Source organism: Aphidius gifuensis, linkage group LG2, assembly GCF_014905175.1.
Source record: "Aphidius gifuensis isolate YNYX2018 linkage group LG2, ASM1490517v1, whole genome shotgun sequence".
Classification (NCBI taxonomy): domain Eukaryota; kingdom Metazoa; phylum Arthropoda; class Insecta; order Hymenoptera; family Braconidae; genus Aphidius; species Aphidius gifuensis.
In genome coordinates, this window is record NC_057789.1 from 15,159,986 (window position 1) to 15,181,317 (window position 21,332).

Consider the following 21,332-nt stretch of genomic DNA (forward strand, 5'->3'; position numbering starts at 1 on the left):
ACTCAGGGAAAAATTAGCAGATCTGACTAGATCAAATCAGATCTTATTTGATCTGATCAGGTCTGGGTACAAAACAAACTTGATCTGCGCCCTTATCTGACTATATCAAACTTGATCTGCACTCAGATCAAACTAGACCAAGAGTGAATGAATGTTTAAGAAAACACATTTTCTTCACTTATGATAATCACTGCTATAGTTGACTATAGGTAAGGCTCTGAAATTTCACACCAGAAACACCGACTTCAGGTCTGAGTGATGTCAATTATTAATCGTGAAAATACATTATACTTGTATTCCATCAAATTTATTAAAATATAAAAACAAATTGTTTAACCAAGCGTAAAACAATTTGAAATTATTTTCATTAAATAAATAATAAATTTATATGTCATTGGATCTCGAGAAATCCAATTTTATCCATACCTATTCAGATCTGAAAATGTTCAATAATCTTAATTTGTCTTGATCTGCCGATTTTTCACTGGGCATGTAAACCTAAGTATTATGATTTAATGTCCTTCCCGGGATTAAATTTTTCAGTCATTTTCAGCATCGAAAAAAACGCTTTACCAATACTGCCAGTATTAAAACGAGTCATTCTCCACGCCAAATTCGCCAGCATTGAAAAAAACGCTTCTGTCATTATTTTCAATGATCAGCCATTTTCTTCAAGTCTCAAAATTACTATCTATCAGTCATTTTGAGGCTTGGAAATAATGACTGAGTATTAAATTTCAATGCTCAGCAATACTCGGTCACTTTTTCATTCGGACTCAGAAAAATTTTATATTTTGAGGCAAAATATTTTTTAAAATCAAATAAAAATATGACTCAGTATTAAATTTCAATGCTCAGTAATGCTCGATAGATTATTTTATGATTGAAAATGTTTCATCATGACTGAGAACGCCTCATAATGCCTCAAAATGTCTGAAAAATTTTATCCCGGATCATGAAAATAGTATATTTCGTTACAAGTGCCCAGGCAGAGAGTGTGCTGTCAACAAATTTGGAGGAGCAAGCACGAGCCTTGGCAAGTGTTTCCCCTCCAAATGAGTTGTGAGCGTGCTCTCTGATTGGGCACATGTAACGAACTATATTTTATGTCACAAGGGCAGTGGGAATAATGCGTGAATTTCCAAAGCGTCGGAGGGGTAGTACGTTTTTTGGAAATTCACACATTATTACCACTGTCCCTAGTAACATAAAATATAGTTCGTTACATGTGCCCAATCAGAGAGTGTGCTCTCAACGAATTTGGAGGGGCAAGCACGAGCCTTGGCGATCTTATTTAATAATCTAATACATACACAAGTCAAGATTTTGAAAATGACACACAGATGGTCGCCGGACTGAAAAATTGTTGTGTTATTTCAAGCCTCTTTACATCGTTATCTATTACATATAGACATAGGGTCAAGCGAGGTTTATTATTGGAAATTCAATTCTAAACAAATATTAAGGATGGCAATTGCCGGACGCACCCGAATTCAGTGCCGTGGCCCCCGTGGCGAGGGACGTGACTTACCGTCCGTTGTCATTTTTATTTTTCGACTAGTTTCGTCTAGTTTTGCCATGTTGAAAATAATGTACTTAGAAAAAAAAAGGAACTCAGCTTAGCCTTAGATGTAGCGAAGTAAAAAATCTAGCTAAGTAAAATAATGTAGATATTGATTGTGTGGCTACAATTACAGCTAAGTAAAAAATCTAGCTAAGTAAAATAATCCAGATATCTAAATTTTTTTTTTTTAAGGGACTTAGTTTTTTTTGTAAAATTTAATTTTTTTTTCTAAGTCCACTGTTTTCAACATGGCAAAACTAGACGAAACTAGTCGAAAAATAAAAATGACAGCGGACGGTCATGGAGACCAGTATGGACGATAAGTCACGTCCCTTACCACGGGGGCCACGGCACGGCAACGTCCGAACTCAGGCCCAAGCGCTCCAGGGAGGCGGAACGCGACTTATCGTTCATTCTGGCTTCCATGTCCGTCCGTTGTTATTTTTATTTATTGACTAGTTTTGTTTAGTTTTGCCAAGCTAAAAATAATGGACTTGGAAAAAAAAATTAAATTTAAAAAAAAAAAACTTAGATATCTACATTATTTTACCAGCAAAATTTTTTACTCAGCTGTAATTGTAGCCAAACAATCAATATCTATATGATTTTAATTAGCTAGATTTTTTACTTAGCTAAATTTTGTACTTAGCTTAAGTTTTTACTTAGCTAGATTTTTCACTTAGCTGTAATTGTAGCCACACAATCATTATCTGCATTATTTTACTTAGCAAGATTTTTTACTTAGCTGTAATTGTAGTCACACAACCAATATCTGCATTATTTTACTTAGTTAGATTTTTTACTTAGCTGTAATTGTAGCTACGCAATCAATATCTACATTATTTTTATTGAATATTTCTTTCCGTGTACTGAGGACAAGTGTAGCCCAGGAAAAAATGTAGCCTACACCATAATTTCTCTAGCTACATTAATACCTGAGCTCTATCTTTTCCTTGGCTACATTTGCCAATAGTATTTGAGACATTGAATGGACATTGGGTGTTAAATATACACATATTTCTACCTAGGCTTTGGTACTAGAATCCAAAGATTCTGATACTACAAAAAAAAACTGAGAGCTCTAGACAAGTATAAATAACTTTAATCAAATAATTACATCTGCTAAATTTATTTTCCGATAAATTTGATTAATTTTTATTTCGGTCTGTTCGTTACGACTCACAACCCAAAATATCATCTTAATATCTATAATTAATATTTACAATTAATAGAATTTATAGTTTTATGTCAATTGTTTTTTGACAGTCAATGATTTGTTTTCACATTATGATACGGTTTCAATTTTATCTCCTGTTGAAATGCACAACTTTTTATTCCAGGGCCTGCGTATTTTATTTGAAGATGGTTCACGGATAGTTTTCAGGCTCTCTGGAACAGGCAGTTCAGGTGCGACAATCAGATTATACATAGAAAGTTACGAGACTAATCCTTCAACCTTTATGATGGATGCACAAGTTATTTTGAAGCCGTTGATCAATATTGCTATAAATATGAGTAAGGTCGAAGAACATACTGGTCGCAAATTTCCAACAGTTATTACATAAATTTTTGATGATAAAACTCACATATTTACGTTTAATTATATCCTCATCAACCATGATCCACTGTTAGAACTTTTGGATGACCATAATGTCAAATTATTTGACTTTTCAAACGAATGCAATTGTAAATTTTACACATATAATTTTAATGTTACAAACTGAAGCTATTAATCTTTTGGTCTATACACTTATACTAGCAGTAACATCGACTTTTGAACAATCAAGTGACATGCAGATCCAAAAGTTTTCTATACAGTTAAAATAAACTCAAGAATATGGAAGTCCTTCGATAAAACATTAAACATGTGAAGAGCTCCACCCATGCTAACTCAGTGCAAAATATATAAGAACAATAATGTTATTGGTTGAATACTCTTATTAACGAAATAATAAATTGACTTCAAAAAAATGTATACAGTCATAACAAAAATTGCTATTGTTTCAGTTACTGTTAATTTTTTAGGTTTATTCGATGTGTGTAAAAGTAAAATCACAAAAAAATTATGTGCCATCCGGAACTGTTTCTGATTACTGCCTGGTAATTAGAAGTAGAGATATCAATCCAGAAACTGTTGGGGTTAAATAAATAATTATCCAACAAATATCCCTCAATGTGATTCCTACTTACCTGAAAAATTCTTGTTTCATAAATAAATCTGGCACTTAACTTATTTTTTCCGTTTCTTTCTGATATTAGCGAATCAAGAAGAATCTTTTTACAGAAGCATATTTGGTATTGGAAAGTAACGTAGGGACGTAACTGTTCCATGACCTGAAGCAGTGTCACTGCTCAAGAGATAGTAGATTTGAATATAAAAAATAAATTAATTAGTAATCTTCATTCATTTCTTAGATATATATTTGCCATAATAAATCGAAATAATTATGGCAAGTACCTGAGAAATTAATTAATATGGCTACATTCTTTTCTTAGATTTTTTTTATCATTAATCAATTGAAAAGCCATTGGCAAATGTTGCTAAGGAAAGGATGTAACCAAATAAATTAATCCGTAGTCTTCATTAATTCTGCAACAATATTTGCCATAATTATTTTTATTTATTACGGAAAATATTGCTGAGAAATTAATATATACTACAGATGGTTTTTTTGAAAATGGGATGATGGAAAATTATTAAAATTTGACAGGGAATCTAAAATAGTACTTCCAGGGCACTTGAGTTCAACTTTTTTGAAATTCTCATTTTTTGAAAAGTTTCAGATATTTTTTTCAAAAATTTCATCTCACCAGCCTAAACGGAGCGCTACACAAAGCATTCCCACATTGTACCATTGCAAGCTGCCATGTTTGATATAAACAAACAAAAAAAAAAAAGTTTGGCCGTAAATGTAACAATATAAACAATTATCTAAAAAAATTTAATAAACTTTCTGCTTAAATTTTTAGGTCCTTTTTTTTTTTTATTCAACAAAATGTAGTTTCAGAATTGATTATTTCGAGATTCTGGACAACAGAAAAGTATCTCATACAAAAAAAAAAAAAAGAAAAAAAAAGTCTTTTTTTTTTTTATTATAAAAAGAAGAAAAGTAACAGCGGTTCTTTCTTCTGTGATTGGTTGTCTCTCGGGCCCCTAGATTGATATTTTTTTTCTCTCTTTCTTTATTTTTATTAATAAAATAAATTTATTATTCTGTTTCTTCGTCTGTTCTTTCTTAATTCTTGAAGTGAAACTTCTTTACGGAAGGTAGCGACAAAATTCGAGGCCCCGCTAGCGTCACGCTGAGTGTTACGCTGAGTGTTACACACTCGGTCACACGCTTGGTCACATGCTCGGTCACACACTAGGTCACAAGCGGATAAAGAGGGAAGAATTACATAGAGAGAAGGGAAGCCGGCAAGCATACAACATGTACTATATATAGCATATAAACTCGGAGCGTCAGCTGCTATGTGTGTATGCGTGTGCGACGTTTTTTTTTATTTAAATATTATTGAACAGTTCAAGTGAGTTTAATACTTAAATAATTGATTTTAAAAAAAAAGTTATAGTAATAGCAATAGTTATCTTGCGGGTTTAAAGAATCATTATTATTTCGACATTAACAGCTGTTGTGTTTATCCAGTTTAAATAATATTAGTTATAATATTATCAATATTATATAGTAATTAATATTATTATTATTATTATTAATACCATTGATATTATAAATTTTTAATATTATTAGAACTATTATTAATATTATTATTTATAAAATTATTGTTATTATTATTATTCATACCATAAATATATATAAATAATGATAATTGTAACAACAATAATTTCGATAATATTATCAATTATTCACGACATTAATAATAATATCTATCATAACAAAAAAAAAAACCTAGTTTTTTTTACAAAAAGAAGCGTCAAGTATTCGAAATCGTTTAGCTATTTTATTTTTTTAATACAAAAAGATGTGGTACCAAAAAAAGTCAAGAATTAAATATATTTTCAATGCATATAATTAAGTCTTAACTGTTGACAAAATTTTAAACTTGACCCCACCTTTTTTTCCCAATTATCTAATTAACAGGAAAGACATCTAGATACCTCACTTCAGCATATTACTTTTTCTCACCTATTTTAATTGTAATCAATGAATTTGTTACTGACTGATTATCAAGGTAACTTATCATCAAGTAAATTTGTAATTTATAGGCATTTTTTAATTTTTAGTTTTTAATTTATAAGTATTTTTTGAAAAAAAAAAAAAAAAAAAAAGTAACAAAAAAGATAAAATATATATTAGTCAACAAATAATCTAACTAATTTTTAATATGTATAATTTTTACAAATTGTTTATCAGCTACTAGTAACCTTGAGTAGCTAGTAAGTAAGTCTTGACTGTTGACAAAATTTTAAACTTGACCCCACCTGGTTCAATGTATATTATACATATATAAATATGAAATTTAAATTTATTTATTCATTTATTTATTTATTTACTTATTTATTGACAATTCCAACAGATTACTCCATTAACAGGTTACTAGTAGCTGATAAACAATTTGTAAAAATTATACATATTAAAAATTAGTTAGATTATTTGTTGACTATATATATATTTTATCTTTTTTGTTACTTTTTTTTTTTTTTTCAAAAAATACTTATAAATTAAAAACTAAAAATTAAAAAATGCCTATAAATTACAAATTTACTTGATGATAAGTTACATTGATAATCAGTCAATAGCAAATTCATTGATTACAATTAAAATAGGTGAGAAAAAGTAATAGCATGCTTTGAAATAGTATCTAGATGTCTTTCCTGTTAATAAATAATTGAAGAAAATTAAAGTCACTGTAAGCAACAAAACTTAATATATGCATTAACTGATACCACACGTATTAAAAAAATAAAATAGCTAAACGATTTCGAATACTTGACGCTTCTTTTTGTAAAAAAAACTAGGTTTTTTTTTTTTTTTATGATATCACATCTTTTTGTAAAGTTTTAATAATAATATATTTTTTTTCAAACGTTGACGAATTAATTTATTATTTATTCTCTTGAAGTTTTATGAGGAGGGTAATCTGTGACGTCACATTGTGTATTAGCTTTTAGCATAAGCTTCTGTTGAAGCTCGCGGAGTGTAGCAATCGGAGCAAACCAGTGCATATTATCACCAGTAACGGCGCTAGTAAGTCGATTGTACAAAGTTACATGTTGTTTTTGTTTATTTTGTTTCCATCAAGTTCAATAAGATTTTTTTCCTTTTTTCCTTTATATACATATATACAATTTATTATAGTTGAATGAATTCATTGATTGATTTTAATTTTTACGTTTAAATTATTTTTTTAATTGTCAATTCATAATTAGTCCAATTTTCTGTTAAAATGTAGGCTAAACCCTGGTGAAAATATTTCTCCGCGATTTCTCCTGAATTTCTCCTCAATTTCTCCGGAGTTACTCCGAATTTCTCCGCATATACTCCGAATTTCTCCGCGATTAATCCGAATTCCTCCCAGATTGACCTATGTGAAGAATTGAGTGGAGAAAAATATCAAATTTTTTTTCCGAACTTTCTCCGAATCGACTTGGGTGGAGAAACGTTCGGAAATATTTTTCCACGATGACAATACGCGGAAAAACATGCGAAAAAAATAATTTCACCGCGGAGAAATTTTTCACGAATTTTCTCCGAATCAACTTGGGTGGAGAAACGTTCGGAAATATTTCTCCGCGATGAAAAAACGCGGAAAAACGTGTAAAAAAAAGTTTTACCACAGAGAAATTCTTCCGAAATCAGCGACGAGGAGAAATTTTTCCACCCATTTCCCCATATTTATTAATTTGATGAAACGATCACGGGAGTTGTGTAGAACAAGTACCTCAGGTATATCAACTTTTTTGGAAAAAAGTGTCTTCGAATTTTTATTTTTTTCAAGAAAAATAAACATCATTATGCTTTGCGTTATGTAACAATTAATAATTAGTCATTTTTTTTTGGCAAAATTGAAAATTAAAAAAATTGAACAAATGGTGGAGAAAGTTAGAGAAAGGGTGGAGAGATTTGTCCGCCATTTCTCCAACCGTGTGAAAAAAGAATTTCACTGCTGACAAATTTTTTCTAAAATCAACGATGAGGAGAAATTTTTTCGCCGTTTCTCCGAATCAACTTGGGTAAGGAAACCTTCGGAAATATTTCTCCGCGGAAAAAACACAAGCGGAGAAACATGTGGAAAAAATAATTTCACCGCGGAAAAATCCTTCCGAAATCAACGAGGAGGAGAAAAATTTTTCAACTCATTTCTCCGCATGGGTCAATTTGGGAGAAATTCGGAGTAATCGCGGATAAATTCGGAGTAACCGCGGAGAAATTCCGAGTAATCACGGAGAAATTCGGAAAAATTCGGAGAAATATTTCCACCAGGGAATGTTAACGATTTATTGATGTAGCATCTGGAAAATCTAAATTTCGTATTTTTATCATCACAATCATCATCATCTTGATTTTCAGGACAGTCGAATGTTGAGTTTGAAGATAGTTGTAAATGAATACTGTCATTAATGTTTTGATTTCCTTCTAAATAATAATATGAGTCTGAATCTGTTGTTTTTTTTTTTTTTTGCCCAATACATTTAACGAGTACATGTAAAAGTAATATTTGTATTAGTAAGAGATTTACTGTGAAAACTATCGTCAGTTTGACCATTTGAATTATCCAAATAATCTTTTCTTCACTGAGGCATATTTTACCCTACTTTATTCCACGCGTTTGCGTTCACAAAGTGATACTTTACCCCATCTTTCGGCTAACACGCACTCATAATGTCCCCAGGCTACTAAGTTGCTTTATTTAGGCTGCTAAGTTGTTTTATTTAGGCTACTAAGTTGCTTTCCTAGTAATTCTTTACAACTAGACTTAGAAATTTTTGTCAAATAATTAGAATTATGATGTAGCGCTGTCTGGTGTGATACAACTTTAGCTATTCTATGCGATCTGACTGCATTTTGAGTGTGTGTTAGTGTGTGTGTATCATTTGACGTAAGATTTGACATACTCGGACCTGTCATGTTGCAACTTGTTGATATTGTTGTTAATAAAACAAAAATTGATAGTTGTAATGAAAAATAACTGTGTTCTTTAAAATAAAAACTAGTTTAATTTATGAAAAAAGAAAAAAAAAAAAATACTGGTTTTGTAATAGATAGTACTTTGAATTTAATTGTTTGATGTTTGTGATGACTATCAAATGAATTTAAAAAATTAATAATATGATTATCAGATATGAATTTGAATTTTAATTCAAGCAACGAAGTTTGTTTTTTTTTGTCTTTTGTTCTTAGTTTAAAAAAATTTTTACTTTATTATATATTATAATTTTTTTTTTTTTTTTTATCATTTCAATTAACGTTTATCATTTACCAGTTGAGTTTTTTATTATTTTTTTTATTTTAATTTTTATTGATCATGTTTATTTTTTTGTAAAGTCGTTTTTTATGAATGCAATCATCATTTTTAATTTATCATTTTAATTTTCTTTTTGTTTTTTTTTTTTTTTATTCTGGGGGGGTTTCACCCCCCCCCCAGACCCCCCTGACGAGAGCGCCCTTCGAACCCGCCAGGGCTACTTGCCCGGAACCCAGCCAGGGGTTGCACCCCTGGACCCGCATTACGGCCCAACACAATTACGCGGTAATTAAATTATGCCTACGTGATGAAAAATATGTGATACTCGTGCCTAAATAATAATAACTCGCGCGTTTGACTAAGTCCTATTTTATGCACTTGTATCACAAAGTACTATTTGAAGATGGATTACTTTTAGAAACATCACTAAACATACTTATTTGAATCAGTGATTCAGTTAAAATCGACATTTGATGATATTTTGTCACTCACTGACAGCAACCATCTTTCATTGTCATCAAAATTAACATGTGATAGATCAATTATACTATCGAGAAATTCGTTGATAATGATGTCTTGGGCATCATTGTTTTAAATATTATTTACTTTATCTGACATTTCATTATTATTAATATTTATTACTTAAACTTACAGAATAGTTGTGCATCAACCATCACAAAAAGATGAACAAGTCAAAAATAGTATTTAAAAATATGTTAGCTTTTTTGCTCTATAGACAGATGCTTCTGGCAGCTGATTTAGATATTCAAAAATAAATCCTTTTACATATAACTTAATATAAAAAAAATTTTGTGAGCCATCTAGACTCGCGGGTTTATCATGTGTAAACATCTTCGGCGTGTTTCTACGAAAAATTCCTACGAATGCGCAAAGTGGTTAAAAATGAAGTTGAAATATGAAAAGAACGGCTATTTATCGGTTATATGTCGTATAGTTATTGAAATAACGAATTATTCTCAAATTTAATAATGGCAATCAATAGAAATCGTCGGGGAGAAGAAAATGTTTTTAAAAAAATTTCGATATCTCGAATAGTTTTCGAGTTATAATATTTTTTAAAATTTCGATATATCGATTTTTTTTTATTTATTTATTTAATAATGGAAGTCGACTAAACACATCAAGGAGAAAAAAAAATCGAATACAATTTTTTGATCGCGCGAATAGTTTTCGAATTATCGATATCTTTCTAATGTTAATGATAATTTTTTTCATAATTGATAATATAATAGAGCTAAGTAAAAAAATAAAGCTAAGTAAAAAATATAGCTAAGTAAAAAATATAGCTAAGTTAAAAATATAGCTGGTAAAACTATGTAGATATTGTGTGTTTGGCTATAAATATATAGCTAAGTTAAAAAAATAGCTAAGTAAAAAATATAGCTAAGTAAAAAACCTAGCGACCAAGTAAAAAAAACTTGGATATATTTATTATTTTCGAAAAAAAAATATATATTCGTGCTTAACAATACGCGACAATCAATAATTAGCAGTTTTTTTGAAAAAAAAACAAAAATTTCGACTTTTTTTTTTGAGAAAAAAAAATTGTATACATTTTAAAAAAAATATCGATAATTTGATAACTATTCGAGATATAAAAATTTTTATTGGGTTTTTTTTTAGCTTGGCGAGTTTTATCGATTGCCTTTATTAATATTAAAAAAAATAACTTAATATATCGAAATATATAAGTTATTATAACTCGAAAACTATTCGCGATATCGAATTTTTTTATGTTGACTTTTTTTTTTACTTGACGAGATTCATTGATGGCCATTATTAAATTTGAGAATTAATCGTTATTTCATGAACTACACGATATATAACCGATAAATAACTGTTTTTTCCATATTTCAACTCCTTTTTTAACCACTGCGCATTCGTAGGAATTTTTTCCGTATTTTTCCCGTAATCGTGAGAAAATTTTCTATAAAAACTGAATAAAAAAACATGTTGTCTCGGTTATGATAATATCTTCTGAAATTCTTCTGTACAATTACAATAATAATTTTCTCCTTCAAACTAACACATCAGTCATCAATGTCTATTTCTCTTTTTTTAAAACATAAAATTAGTCAATATTATAAATAAATTATTATTGTATAACTAGCAGAAATACCCGGCTTCGCCCGGGAGCGGTAATTCACAGAAAATTTAATTTTTTTTATTTAAAAACAATTGAAAAAAAAAAAAAAAAAATTATAAATGTAAATCTGACATTAGTTCCGAGGCCAGTATGTTTTCTTTTTTGACAGCAGCAAGATGAGTATTTTTAATCTTTCATATGAAGTCATGCATTATATTTTTTCTTTTTTATCTTTTGAAGAAAGGATAAATTGCAATTATGGTAATTTTTTTTTTTTATTTTTTTTGGGTTTCGGGGGTTTCTTATAAATGTGATGCTTAAAAATAAATCTGCACCAAGGCTCATGTCTATATCATAATTTTAAAACAAAACTCATAATTACTTTAATTTTATTTTATCCAATGGTGTAATGAATATTTTTAATAAAAAATGAACCTATAAATTGAAGTACGAACATAATTTTCATTGAAACAAAAATATTGAATATCTTACATATTAATTTATTCCAAAGCAAAGAAAATATCAATAGTAATTCATATATTTTTTTGTAATTGAATTATTTGACAAAATTGAAATTTCTTTTTTCTATTATTATTATTATTTATTTACCTTTTATAAGACTAAGTAAACCTGATCTTATTCTACATTACCATCATAATTTCTTCATGCTAATATGAAGCCACCATTTGATTACATATCATATGTTTTATTTTATTTTTTGTTTTTATTCAAATTTTATTCGGTATTTTTTTTTTTAAACTCTTGAATGTAACAAGTTGTGACATTATAAATTATTTATAGTAAATGTATAATAATAAATTTATAAAATGCTTTCCCAGTTTGCAAATCATGGCACCAAGTTAATGAATTGAAGTGGACTGACATAAAATGTTTGAATTTACTTGATTTCAATCGCAAGCAGCACATATATTTATTGAAGAAATTTTCCAATTTATATTCTTTGAGTGTATATATTTCACAAGATTATATATATTTATTTCTTGGAACAAAAACATCTTCACCTTTTCCACATCCAGTCAATATTCTACCTTCAATTGTATTATTGTTCAATGACTTTATACATAACCGAGTTCCATTACATAATTTAGGTGGATTAATATTTCTTAAAATCATTATCGGTGCTCCAATTTTCAATGTTAATATATGGGACGGTAATTCAGACAGTTCCAATGCATTTAAAAACTCCATCGGATAATATATTGCCTGTTCAGGAGAACATACTGTATCAATAAATTGATTCATATGCTTTACAAGTTCCTGGCAGAAAATTTAAAATGTCTCTATTTATTTGATTAACTTTATCATTTTTTGGTGCGATAATAGCTCTTTCACATAACCATTCAGTATTAGAATAATTTATATGTATATTAGAAAAGACTTTTTCTATTAATGAATCTATTGATTCTACAATATTACAAAAATTTGATGGGAATGTGATGGTATCATCAGAATTTTTCTCCCATTTTCCATCTCCAAGTAGTAATAATTGTTTCGAAAATTCTGCTAAAGTAGAATCACCCGTTAGAAATACTCGCATATTTTTCGTTAATGTTATTAATTGTACATGTTTCCATAAATATGATTTTTTTAAACATGCATCTATTCGATCAGCTGATGTTCCTCGTGGAATAATTGGTAGAGTTTGTCAAAAATCACCAGCCAAAATAACAACAATTTTCCCCATTATAAATTTTTTGTTATTTAAATCTTGCAAAGTTCTATCTATAAGGCTTCTAATCCTTTTTTTTTGACCATTGTAGATTCATCCCGAATAATTATTTTAGTTTGCTTTAACAGTTTACATGTTGCAGGGTTACTTATAATATTACAAATTGGCTCATCAGATAAATTAAAATTAATTGGCAATTTAAGTGCTGAATGTGCAGTACGTCCACCATGTAATAAAGTTGCTGCTACACCAGATGAGGCCACTGCTAATGCTATCTTTCCACTAATGCGAATTTTTGCTAATATTAAATTCAATAAAAATGTTTTACCTGTTCCTCCTGGGGCATCTAAAAAAATAAGTCCTCCTTTATTATTTTCACATATTTTAATAATCTTTTTATATGCTTTGAACAGGGGATATTATGCCCCAATGCTCTAAATTTTGACCAGATATTGATAAACATTATTTGAATTATCCCATGTAAAATACTTCGGAATTTCATAGTATAATAATGTTCTTGCAAAATCATCTATTTGATATAATTTAAAAAAAGCAGTTAATGTTGTTTCTGGTGCTGTCTAAGCTTTTGTTTCTATATTTTCATTTAAAAAATTAACGCCTTGTCCATTTTCGAGGTGAACATTCCAATGTTTGATATTTGGTTATCGATCATGAATTTTAAATCCACAAATTCACCATATTGCTTCATTACTACTTATATTGGGAAACGCACAATTCACCACGACGTCTGGTAGTGAATTTCTGGAAACTAACTCTTCCAGTCATTCGTATGTGGTATACACAGTATATATGCTAAATTATTAAACAAATAATATTTTTACAAATAGTTTGAAATGTCTGGTACAAAATTTTCACCGAAATTGATTAAAAAAAAAAAAAACAAGACTTTACGTTTCTGGGTGCAACAGTTATTCCAGGAGAAATAGAGATCTAAGTTTCTATGCATTTTCGAGGTTAGACAAACAACAACCTGTCAAAGTAAAATCACATTTTGATAATATATCGGAAATTCTAATATATATTTAACCGCAACGACCGAGCTGCATAATTCGACATTAACATGTGCTTCCATTATTTTAGAAATAAGTGGACAGTAAGGGACAATCCAACGATTATCGATATTTATTTTTTCATATTTATTATGAATTTTAGCATTAATAGTAGTCTGAAAACCACCATTTACTACACTTTTTCTTCTATACAAAGGATATCCATTTCTATCTGATCTTGTAGCATCAATTAAAGCACGGGGATAATTATATGAACATTTACCGTTTTTCATACATGGTGAAATAGGATTCAATGGTCCACATGGCCCATGTATCATATTTTTTTAAATTATTTCGTGTAAAAGTGGATCTTGTTCTGGATCTGGTAGCTCAGCAGAAATAATATCAATATCAATTTGGTTTGCATGAATTTTATTTTTCAACCATACTAAAATATGAGCGTGGGGTAAACCTCTTTTTTGCCATTCTATTGAGTAAACCCAAGATATAACATCACCGAAAATTTTAAGTATTGTTATCAGATTAATTAATTTTCTCAATTTACATTTCAATACTCTAGCTATCAAGTCATGACGATCGCTCGGTTGCTGATGAGGTAACAATAAATTTTTAATTTCATCCCATCGATTATTACATGTAAATGTAATAAATAAACATGGTTTTCCATTATGTTTTACATAAAAAAGAGCGTCTTGTATATATTCATGCATATGCGTTGGACTACCGATGAAACTTACTGGTAAAATAAATGTTTGCCCTATATTATTTACATTTTCATCATTTTCGAATGCATCTTTTAAATGAATGTATTGTTCTACTTTAAGAGTTTTTCGATTACATCGAATATAACGTAAACGTTCACTTTTAATTTTCGCATACATATCAACGACAAACTGATCTAACAATTGCTTATAACATAATAAATAATTTTTTGGATTATTACGTATCATAAGTTTTTGTGCATAAAAATCCATTGCTGAAACTTTTTTATTTGTAGTTAATCTAGTATTAGGGTTTATTTGCTTCAACTCAAAATGATATCCATCTTCTCCTTGCCAAAAGATTAGTGGATATTGTAGAGCATCATATGACGAATTCGTTACTACGTTTTTGTAATATAATATCACGTCTTATAAATTCATTTCCATTGATTATTGCTGCTACTTCTTGAACAACAGGTAAATTAAAACGTCGTTCATGTTCATTTGAAGGGATTTTATCAGCTCGGAGAACTATTTTGCATTCATCTGTTGGCATATTTTCTAATGAGATTTTGAATAATTTTATCAATAAATTATGTTTGTGCAAATGGTTTTGTAAAGAATCGATAATTTCTTGTTGTACATTTGGGACAATTGAGCACCTACGTTCTGACTCTATCTGATCATCACCAATAAAATATATTTGTAAAAAAGCAGATTCATCGACATCATAAAGAACAAGGGACCCTATTCTATGATAAATTTGTCCTTGAATTTTGAAGGTAGTTTGATAACCTGACTCTTTTTTCCTATTTGCACCAAATGAAGTCATGTTAAAACATGAATTATATTTTCTTATATTATCTAAAAAATGCTTCGAATAATCTGTTAAACCAGATAAATAAGTGAATAAAGGCTCTTCAGGCTCACTAAAAAAAGGCAATTTTATTTTTCCGTTTGCACAACACATACTATCAGATTCATCTTTAAATCTCAAAGCATGGCAATGTTTACATTCAACATCCATATTACCAATAGAAATACGACAATCATCATCATATATATCGCTATAAGTATAGTTAAATGCTTTCGTGTCCAGAATTATTTTAGATTTTTTTTGTTGTGTATTATGAGGTTCTTTAAATTTTTTCAATCTTTTTGCCAACAAAGATTTTCATTCAATATTTTTTTTCCTTTTAGGCATAATAAGAATATTATTTGTATGCTACTGATAGTTTTGTTCAAATTAAATTCATTGATACGGTTAGTTTGTTGCTATTGAACTTTCGTAAACTTGAATGAGTTTTAATATAGGTTAGTCTTATTGACAGCTTATACTTTTTAAAATCGATCGTTTTTTATTTTATATTGTATACATATCTGAAGTAGGCTGTATACTTGAAAAAAAATGCAAATTATTATTTTTTCTATGACATGAAACATTTATCTGAAATTCCCAAATAAAATATCATATTTTCCAATAAACCATAAAAAAAAATATCATATCTGTTAATAGACCAGAAAAAAAAAACAAATTATATATTATCAAATTGAAAAAACCCTGAGGATGATGAGAAAATCAGTTTTCACATCCTGGTGATCACAAATCTGATTCATGGTTATTTTTTTTGTCATCTACATGATCACACAACCAAACAGCATATATATATGTTAAATTTTGAATCAATCGGAAATAAAAAAAATGCAAATAATAATTATTTTTTCTATACCGTAAAGCAATAATCAAAAATTCATGAATAAAATATCATATCTTCCAATAGACCAGAAAAAATATATCATCTTTAAGTAAACCAGAAGAAAAAATAGATGATATATTATCAAATTGAGAAAATCCTGAAGATGATGGAAAAATAAGTTTTTGACTCCTGGTGATCGCAAAAAGTCGCCAGGGTAATTTTTTTTGTCATCTAAACAATCAGATAGCCAAACTGAATAACTATGTTAAATTTCAAGTAAATCGGACGAGTACTTTGCATAAAACTGCGTTTCCAAGAAATTGGTCCTTTTTTTATTGTATAGATAATTCAATATTATGTTTTGTATTTAGGAAATATTATTTTATATAAACAATAAAAATAGGTAGATTAATGTTGTAAATGAAAAATACTTGCATATGCATGTATATATATGTACAATATGAACTTTACTTCGCCTAACAAATGCAACTATAACTAATAAATACAAATAAAATACTTGTATATTAATATATACAACGGCGCATATATATATATAATAATAAATAAATTAAATATATAAATACGCGCATTTAAATTTATCTATACTGCAGAACGTCTGATGGTAACGGTTACCGACCGATTACCATGGCGCTGCAAGGCGCAATGTAGACTGACAGAAAATGGATTCCTGCCCAGATCCGTTACCGGATCTGACGTCTGAACTCTATGTTTTTTCCTTTTACTCTAACCCAACCCGCGCCTAAAGATGTTTACACATCAAAAAAAACTCATTAAACTTGATAAAAAGGAAAATAAACAATAACAACAAAATGTGACTTGGAATTATAGCTTAAAGCAGCCTAAAAAATCGTTATTCAATTCGCGCCATCGATGCGATATTGAATACTGTAAATATACCTAAAAGTTTTTCTACACCATTTACTATTCTTGCTCAATTTTATTTTTATTATGAATCGCTCTGGACCTGGAAGCAATTATGCTTTGTGTTGCTTCGATTTGATTTCATTTTATAATGTTTGTCAGAATGCCCTATCTTTTGAGGGAAATTTCAGGAAAAACGCAATTTCTGGAACTGCAATAATCCGAACAACATATGGCGCGCGCACCATCGATGCGATATCGAATACTGTCCTGATATAAAGGTTCTTTCACACCATTCTACTATTCTTGCTCAATTTTATTTTATAATGTTGTCAAATAGCTCTGGACTTGGAAGCCATAATGCTTTGATCTGATTTGGGTTTAGAATGTTTGTCAGAGTGTGGTAAGGTTTTAAAGAAATATCAAGAAAAACGCAATTTCTGAAATTGATTTTAAACTTTAAAAAAAAAGTTTACATCTAAAAAATCTTTTTTTTTTTTATCAAAGAGTTTAATATTGATTCAATAGGATGATCAGAAGATAAAATATCTTCATCTCATCAATCATATTTTAAAATAAATTCCCAAGAAATTGGAGGGTTAGGGTTAGCTCGATGCCGTGTATATTAGGCACGGTAGTTATCTCGTTCCTCCACTTTCTCCTTTTTTTTCATACTTGACGCGAGGCACTACCGTGCCTCTTGATACTAGTACATTAGCACACCTGATGATCAGGATTCGCGCCCATATCCCAACGACATATGGTGCGCGCACCAACGCTGCGATATTGAATACTGTAGCACGATCGATGCGACATTGAATACTGTACTGATATAAATAAAGGATCTTTCACACCATTCTACTATTGATGCTCAATTTTATTTTATAAGGTTGTCGAATTGCTCTGAACTTGGAAGCCATAATGCTTTGATATAAAATTTCGTTCTATAAAGTTTGTCAGAGTGCCCTCACTTTTTAAAGAAATTCAAGAAAAAACGCAATTTCTGAATATGATTTTAAAGTTTAAAAAAAAAGTATACATCTAAAAAATCTGTTTTTTTTTCTATAAAAAAGTGTGATATTGATTTAATAAAATGATTAGAAGACATAATATATTTATCCGATCAATCATATTTTAAAATAATTTCCCAAGGAATTGGAGGGTTAGGGTTAGCTTTATGCCGATAATATATAGGCACGATAGTTAATCTCGTTTCTCCTACTTTTATTTTTTTTCTCATACTTGATGCGAGGCACTACCGTGCCTCTTGATAATAATAATATTTTGAATATAAATACTCATAATTATCAATATTGATATATGAATGGTATTGTCAATATCATGATGATTCTTATTGTTATTATGAGTATTATATTATTATTATTATTATTATCATTATTATTATTATTATTATTATTATTATTGATATTATTATTATCGATGATAATTTTGAAATTATCGTTATTTTATTTATACGATGGTTATATATGGATAATATTATTATAAATAACAATAATTCCAATAATATTATGATTAACAATAATATCAATATAATATTAGTAATAATATCAATAGTATCAATTATATCATCGCATTAGAAGATGAAGGGCGTAAGTGCCAAAAACGTCAATTTTAAGAGGAAAAGAGCGTAAGTGCAAATTTATAAATTTTCAGGTTTTTCATCTAATTATGAGGCTTAAAAAAAAGGAAAAAAGGGCGTAACAACCTTTAATAAAGGATAAAAGGCGTATGTCCAAAGGTTTAGGCCTTTTTTCCGTTATCAAAATAATTTTTGATAAAAGATGAAGGGCGTATTTCCAATTTTATTTAAAATTTATTTAATGGCAGAATTATTCAAATTATTGATTGTTTACTGATAATTATGAATAATTTATTATCAATAAAAAAAAATAAAAATATTTACAAATCTTCATCTTTTATTAAAAATGATTTTGATAATGGAAAAGTTAGAGTAAGTCCCTGAACATACGCCCTTTATCGTTTATCAAAGGTTATTACGCCCTTCTTTTTTTTTTCTTTAAGTCTTAAAGTTAGATAAAAAACGCGAAAATTTATAAAATCGCACTTACACCCTTTTTCTTTTAGTAGAAAAAAGTTCTCAAAAATGGCACTTACGCCCTTCTTCCATTGATGCGACGATATTAATAATAAAATTTATAATGTTAATATTCGAAATATAAATGCTATTAATTATTATTAACTTTGAATATTATTGTCAGTATTAATATTATTATTATTATTATTATTATTTGCATTATTATTCAGTGAGATATTCGACGTGACATGCAACTACTCCAAAAGAAGTTTGACTTCACTCGCGCGTACTCACAACACGCTAATTTTTATTTTTATTTTTTTTCTGTCAATTTTATTAATATTGTGGTTGGCAATGGTTGCTGTAGGGACAAACACTATCTCTTTTTTTTTTAATTAAAGGAATAAACTTATAAGATGACTTAGTGGGTGTAAGGTCCTGCGGTCAGCGCACAACATTTTTTATTTTAGATAAATTATATTTTAGAAAAATTATATATTCAGGGTCCAATTTGATACCCCTAGCTCCATCTTATGCATTATAAGGGTAACAGTTAAAGGAGCAAACACATCCCTGAGCACCCCCGAATATTCCTGACCTACCCTACGGTCAGCTTGTGCTGAATATATCGATCAGTTCGCTGGGATCTCTGATCTACTATTTTGCCCTAACTGGAGATTTTTCTCATGCGCAGAGACCGATTTTTGCGTTTGGGTAAAAGGAGGGGAGAATATAGATAGTATGACAATAATATCTTCGATATCGACCCGAACTATGCTAGCGACTGATTTATTTTATAATTTGAAATGTGATTGATATTTTTTATTTTTATTTATTTATTTAATATCGTATGATAAATAGAAAGCTATGGGAAAAATGTCTATGGAAAAGACGTAGCCACATGTTAATTAATAGAAAATAAATTTTGCCAAAGAAATAAAAATGCAGGCGACATCCTTTACTTAGCTGATATTTTTCCATAGCTTTTTATTTTTTTAAATTAATAAAAAGCTATAGGAAAAATGGTAGCAAAGAAAAGGGAGTTGTCACATGTTAATTTATACGGTATTAATTATGCCAAAGAAATAAACATGCAGGCAACATCCTTTCCTTAGCTATAATTTTTCCCATAGCTTTCTATTTATTTGAATTAATAAATGGTCATAAGAAAAATGGTAGCTAAGAAACGGAAGTTGTCACATGTTAATTTATACGAAGATAATTTTGCTAAAGAAGCAAACATGCAGACAACATCCTTTCCTCAGCTATAATTTTTTCCATAGCTTTTTATTTATTCAAATTAATAAAAAGCTAAAGGAAAAATGGTAGCTAAGGAAAGGAAGTTGTCACATGTTAATTTATACGAAATTAATTATGCTAAAGAAATAAACATGCAGACAACATCCTTTCCTTAGCTATAATTTTTCCCATAGCTTTCTATTTATTTGAATTAATAAATGGTCATAAGAAAAATGGTAGCTAAGAAAAGGAAGTTGTCAGATGTTAATTTACACGAAATGAATTTTGGCAAAGAAATAAACATGCAGACAACATCCTTTCCTCAGCTATAATTTCTCCCATAGCTTTTTATTTATTTAAATTAATAAATGGTCATAAGAAAAATGGTAGCTAAGAAAAGGAAGTTGTGACATGTTAATTTATACGAAATTAATTTTGGCGAAGAAATAAACATGCAGACAACATCCTTTCCTTAGATATAATTTATCCCATAGCTTTCTATTTATTTAAATTAATAAATGGTCATAGGAAAAATGGTAGCTAAGGAAAGGACGTTCTCACATGTTAATTTATACGAAATGAATTATGCCAAAGAAATAAACATGCAGACAACATTCTTTCTTCAGATATAATTTTTCACAAAGCTTTTTATTTATTCAAATTAACAAAAAACTATAGGAAAAATGGTAGCTAAGGAAAGGAAGTTGTCACATGTTAATTTATACAAAATTAATTATGCCAAAGAAATAAACATGCAGACAACATCCTTTCCTTAGCTATAATTTTTCCCATAGCTTTCTCTTTATTTGAATCAATAAATGGTCATAAGAAAATCGGTAGCTAAGAAAAGGAAGTTGTCACATGTTAATTTATATGAAGATAATTTTGCTAAAGAAGCAAACATGCAGACAACATCCTTTTCTTAGATATAATTTATCCC

At 28.9% G+C, this 21,332-nt stretch overlaps 2 protein-coding genes across 2 annotated transcripts in view; one reads left to right on the top strand and one right to left on the bottom strand.

Annotated features, from left to right (window-relative positions):
* LOC122849174 (phosphoglucomutase) overlaps nt 1–4,535 on the top strand; it is a 109,568-nt gene extending 105,033 nt beyond the window's left edge. Inside the window, exon 6 of the mRNA XM_044147773.1 lies at nt 2,905–4,535. Within this exon, the coding sequence (XP_044003708.1) occupies nt 2,905–3,129 (225 nt within the window). The 3' untranslated portion in view covers nt 3,130–4,535. The remainder of the gene's footprint in view (nt 1–2,904) is intronic.
* Nucleotides 4,536–12,080: 7,545 nt separating this feature from the next.
* LOC122850419 lies at nt 12,081–14,134 on the bottom strand. Its single transcript, XM_044149570.1, has 2 exons — nt 13,835–14,134; nt 12,081–12,374 (listed from the first exon to the last, which is right to left on the bottom strand). The coding sequence occupies exons 1-2, from the start codon at nt 14,132–14,134 to the stop codon at nt 12,081–12,083; spliced, it is 594 nt and encodes a 197-aa protein (XP_044005505.1).
* Between the last annotated feature and the right edge of the window lie 7,198 nt (nt 14,135–21,332).

What these genes read in the sequence shown, in the direction of transcription:
- LOC122850419 (XM_044149570.1), bottom strand. Translation starts at nt 14,134, where the DNA reads ATGATACATGGGCCATGTGGACCATTGAATCCTATTTCACCATGTATG. An exon ending in TATGCAGCTCGGTCGTTGCG is followed by an intron (nt 12,375 to 13,834) that starts GTTAAATATATA and finishes ATTTTCTGCCAG; the next exon opens with GAACTTGTAAAGCATATGAA.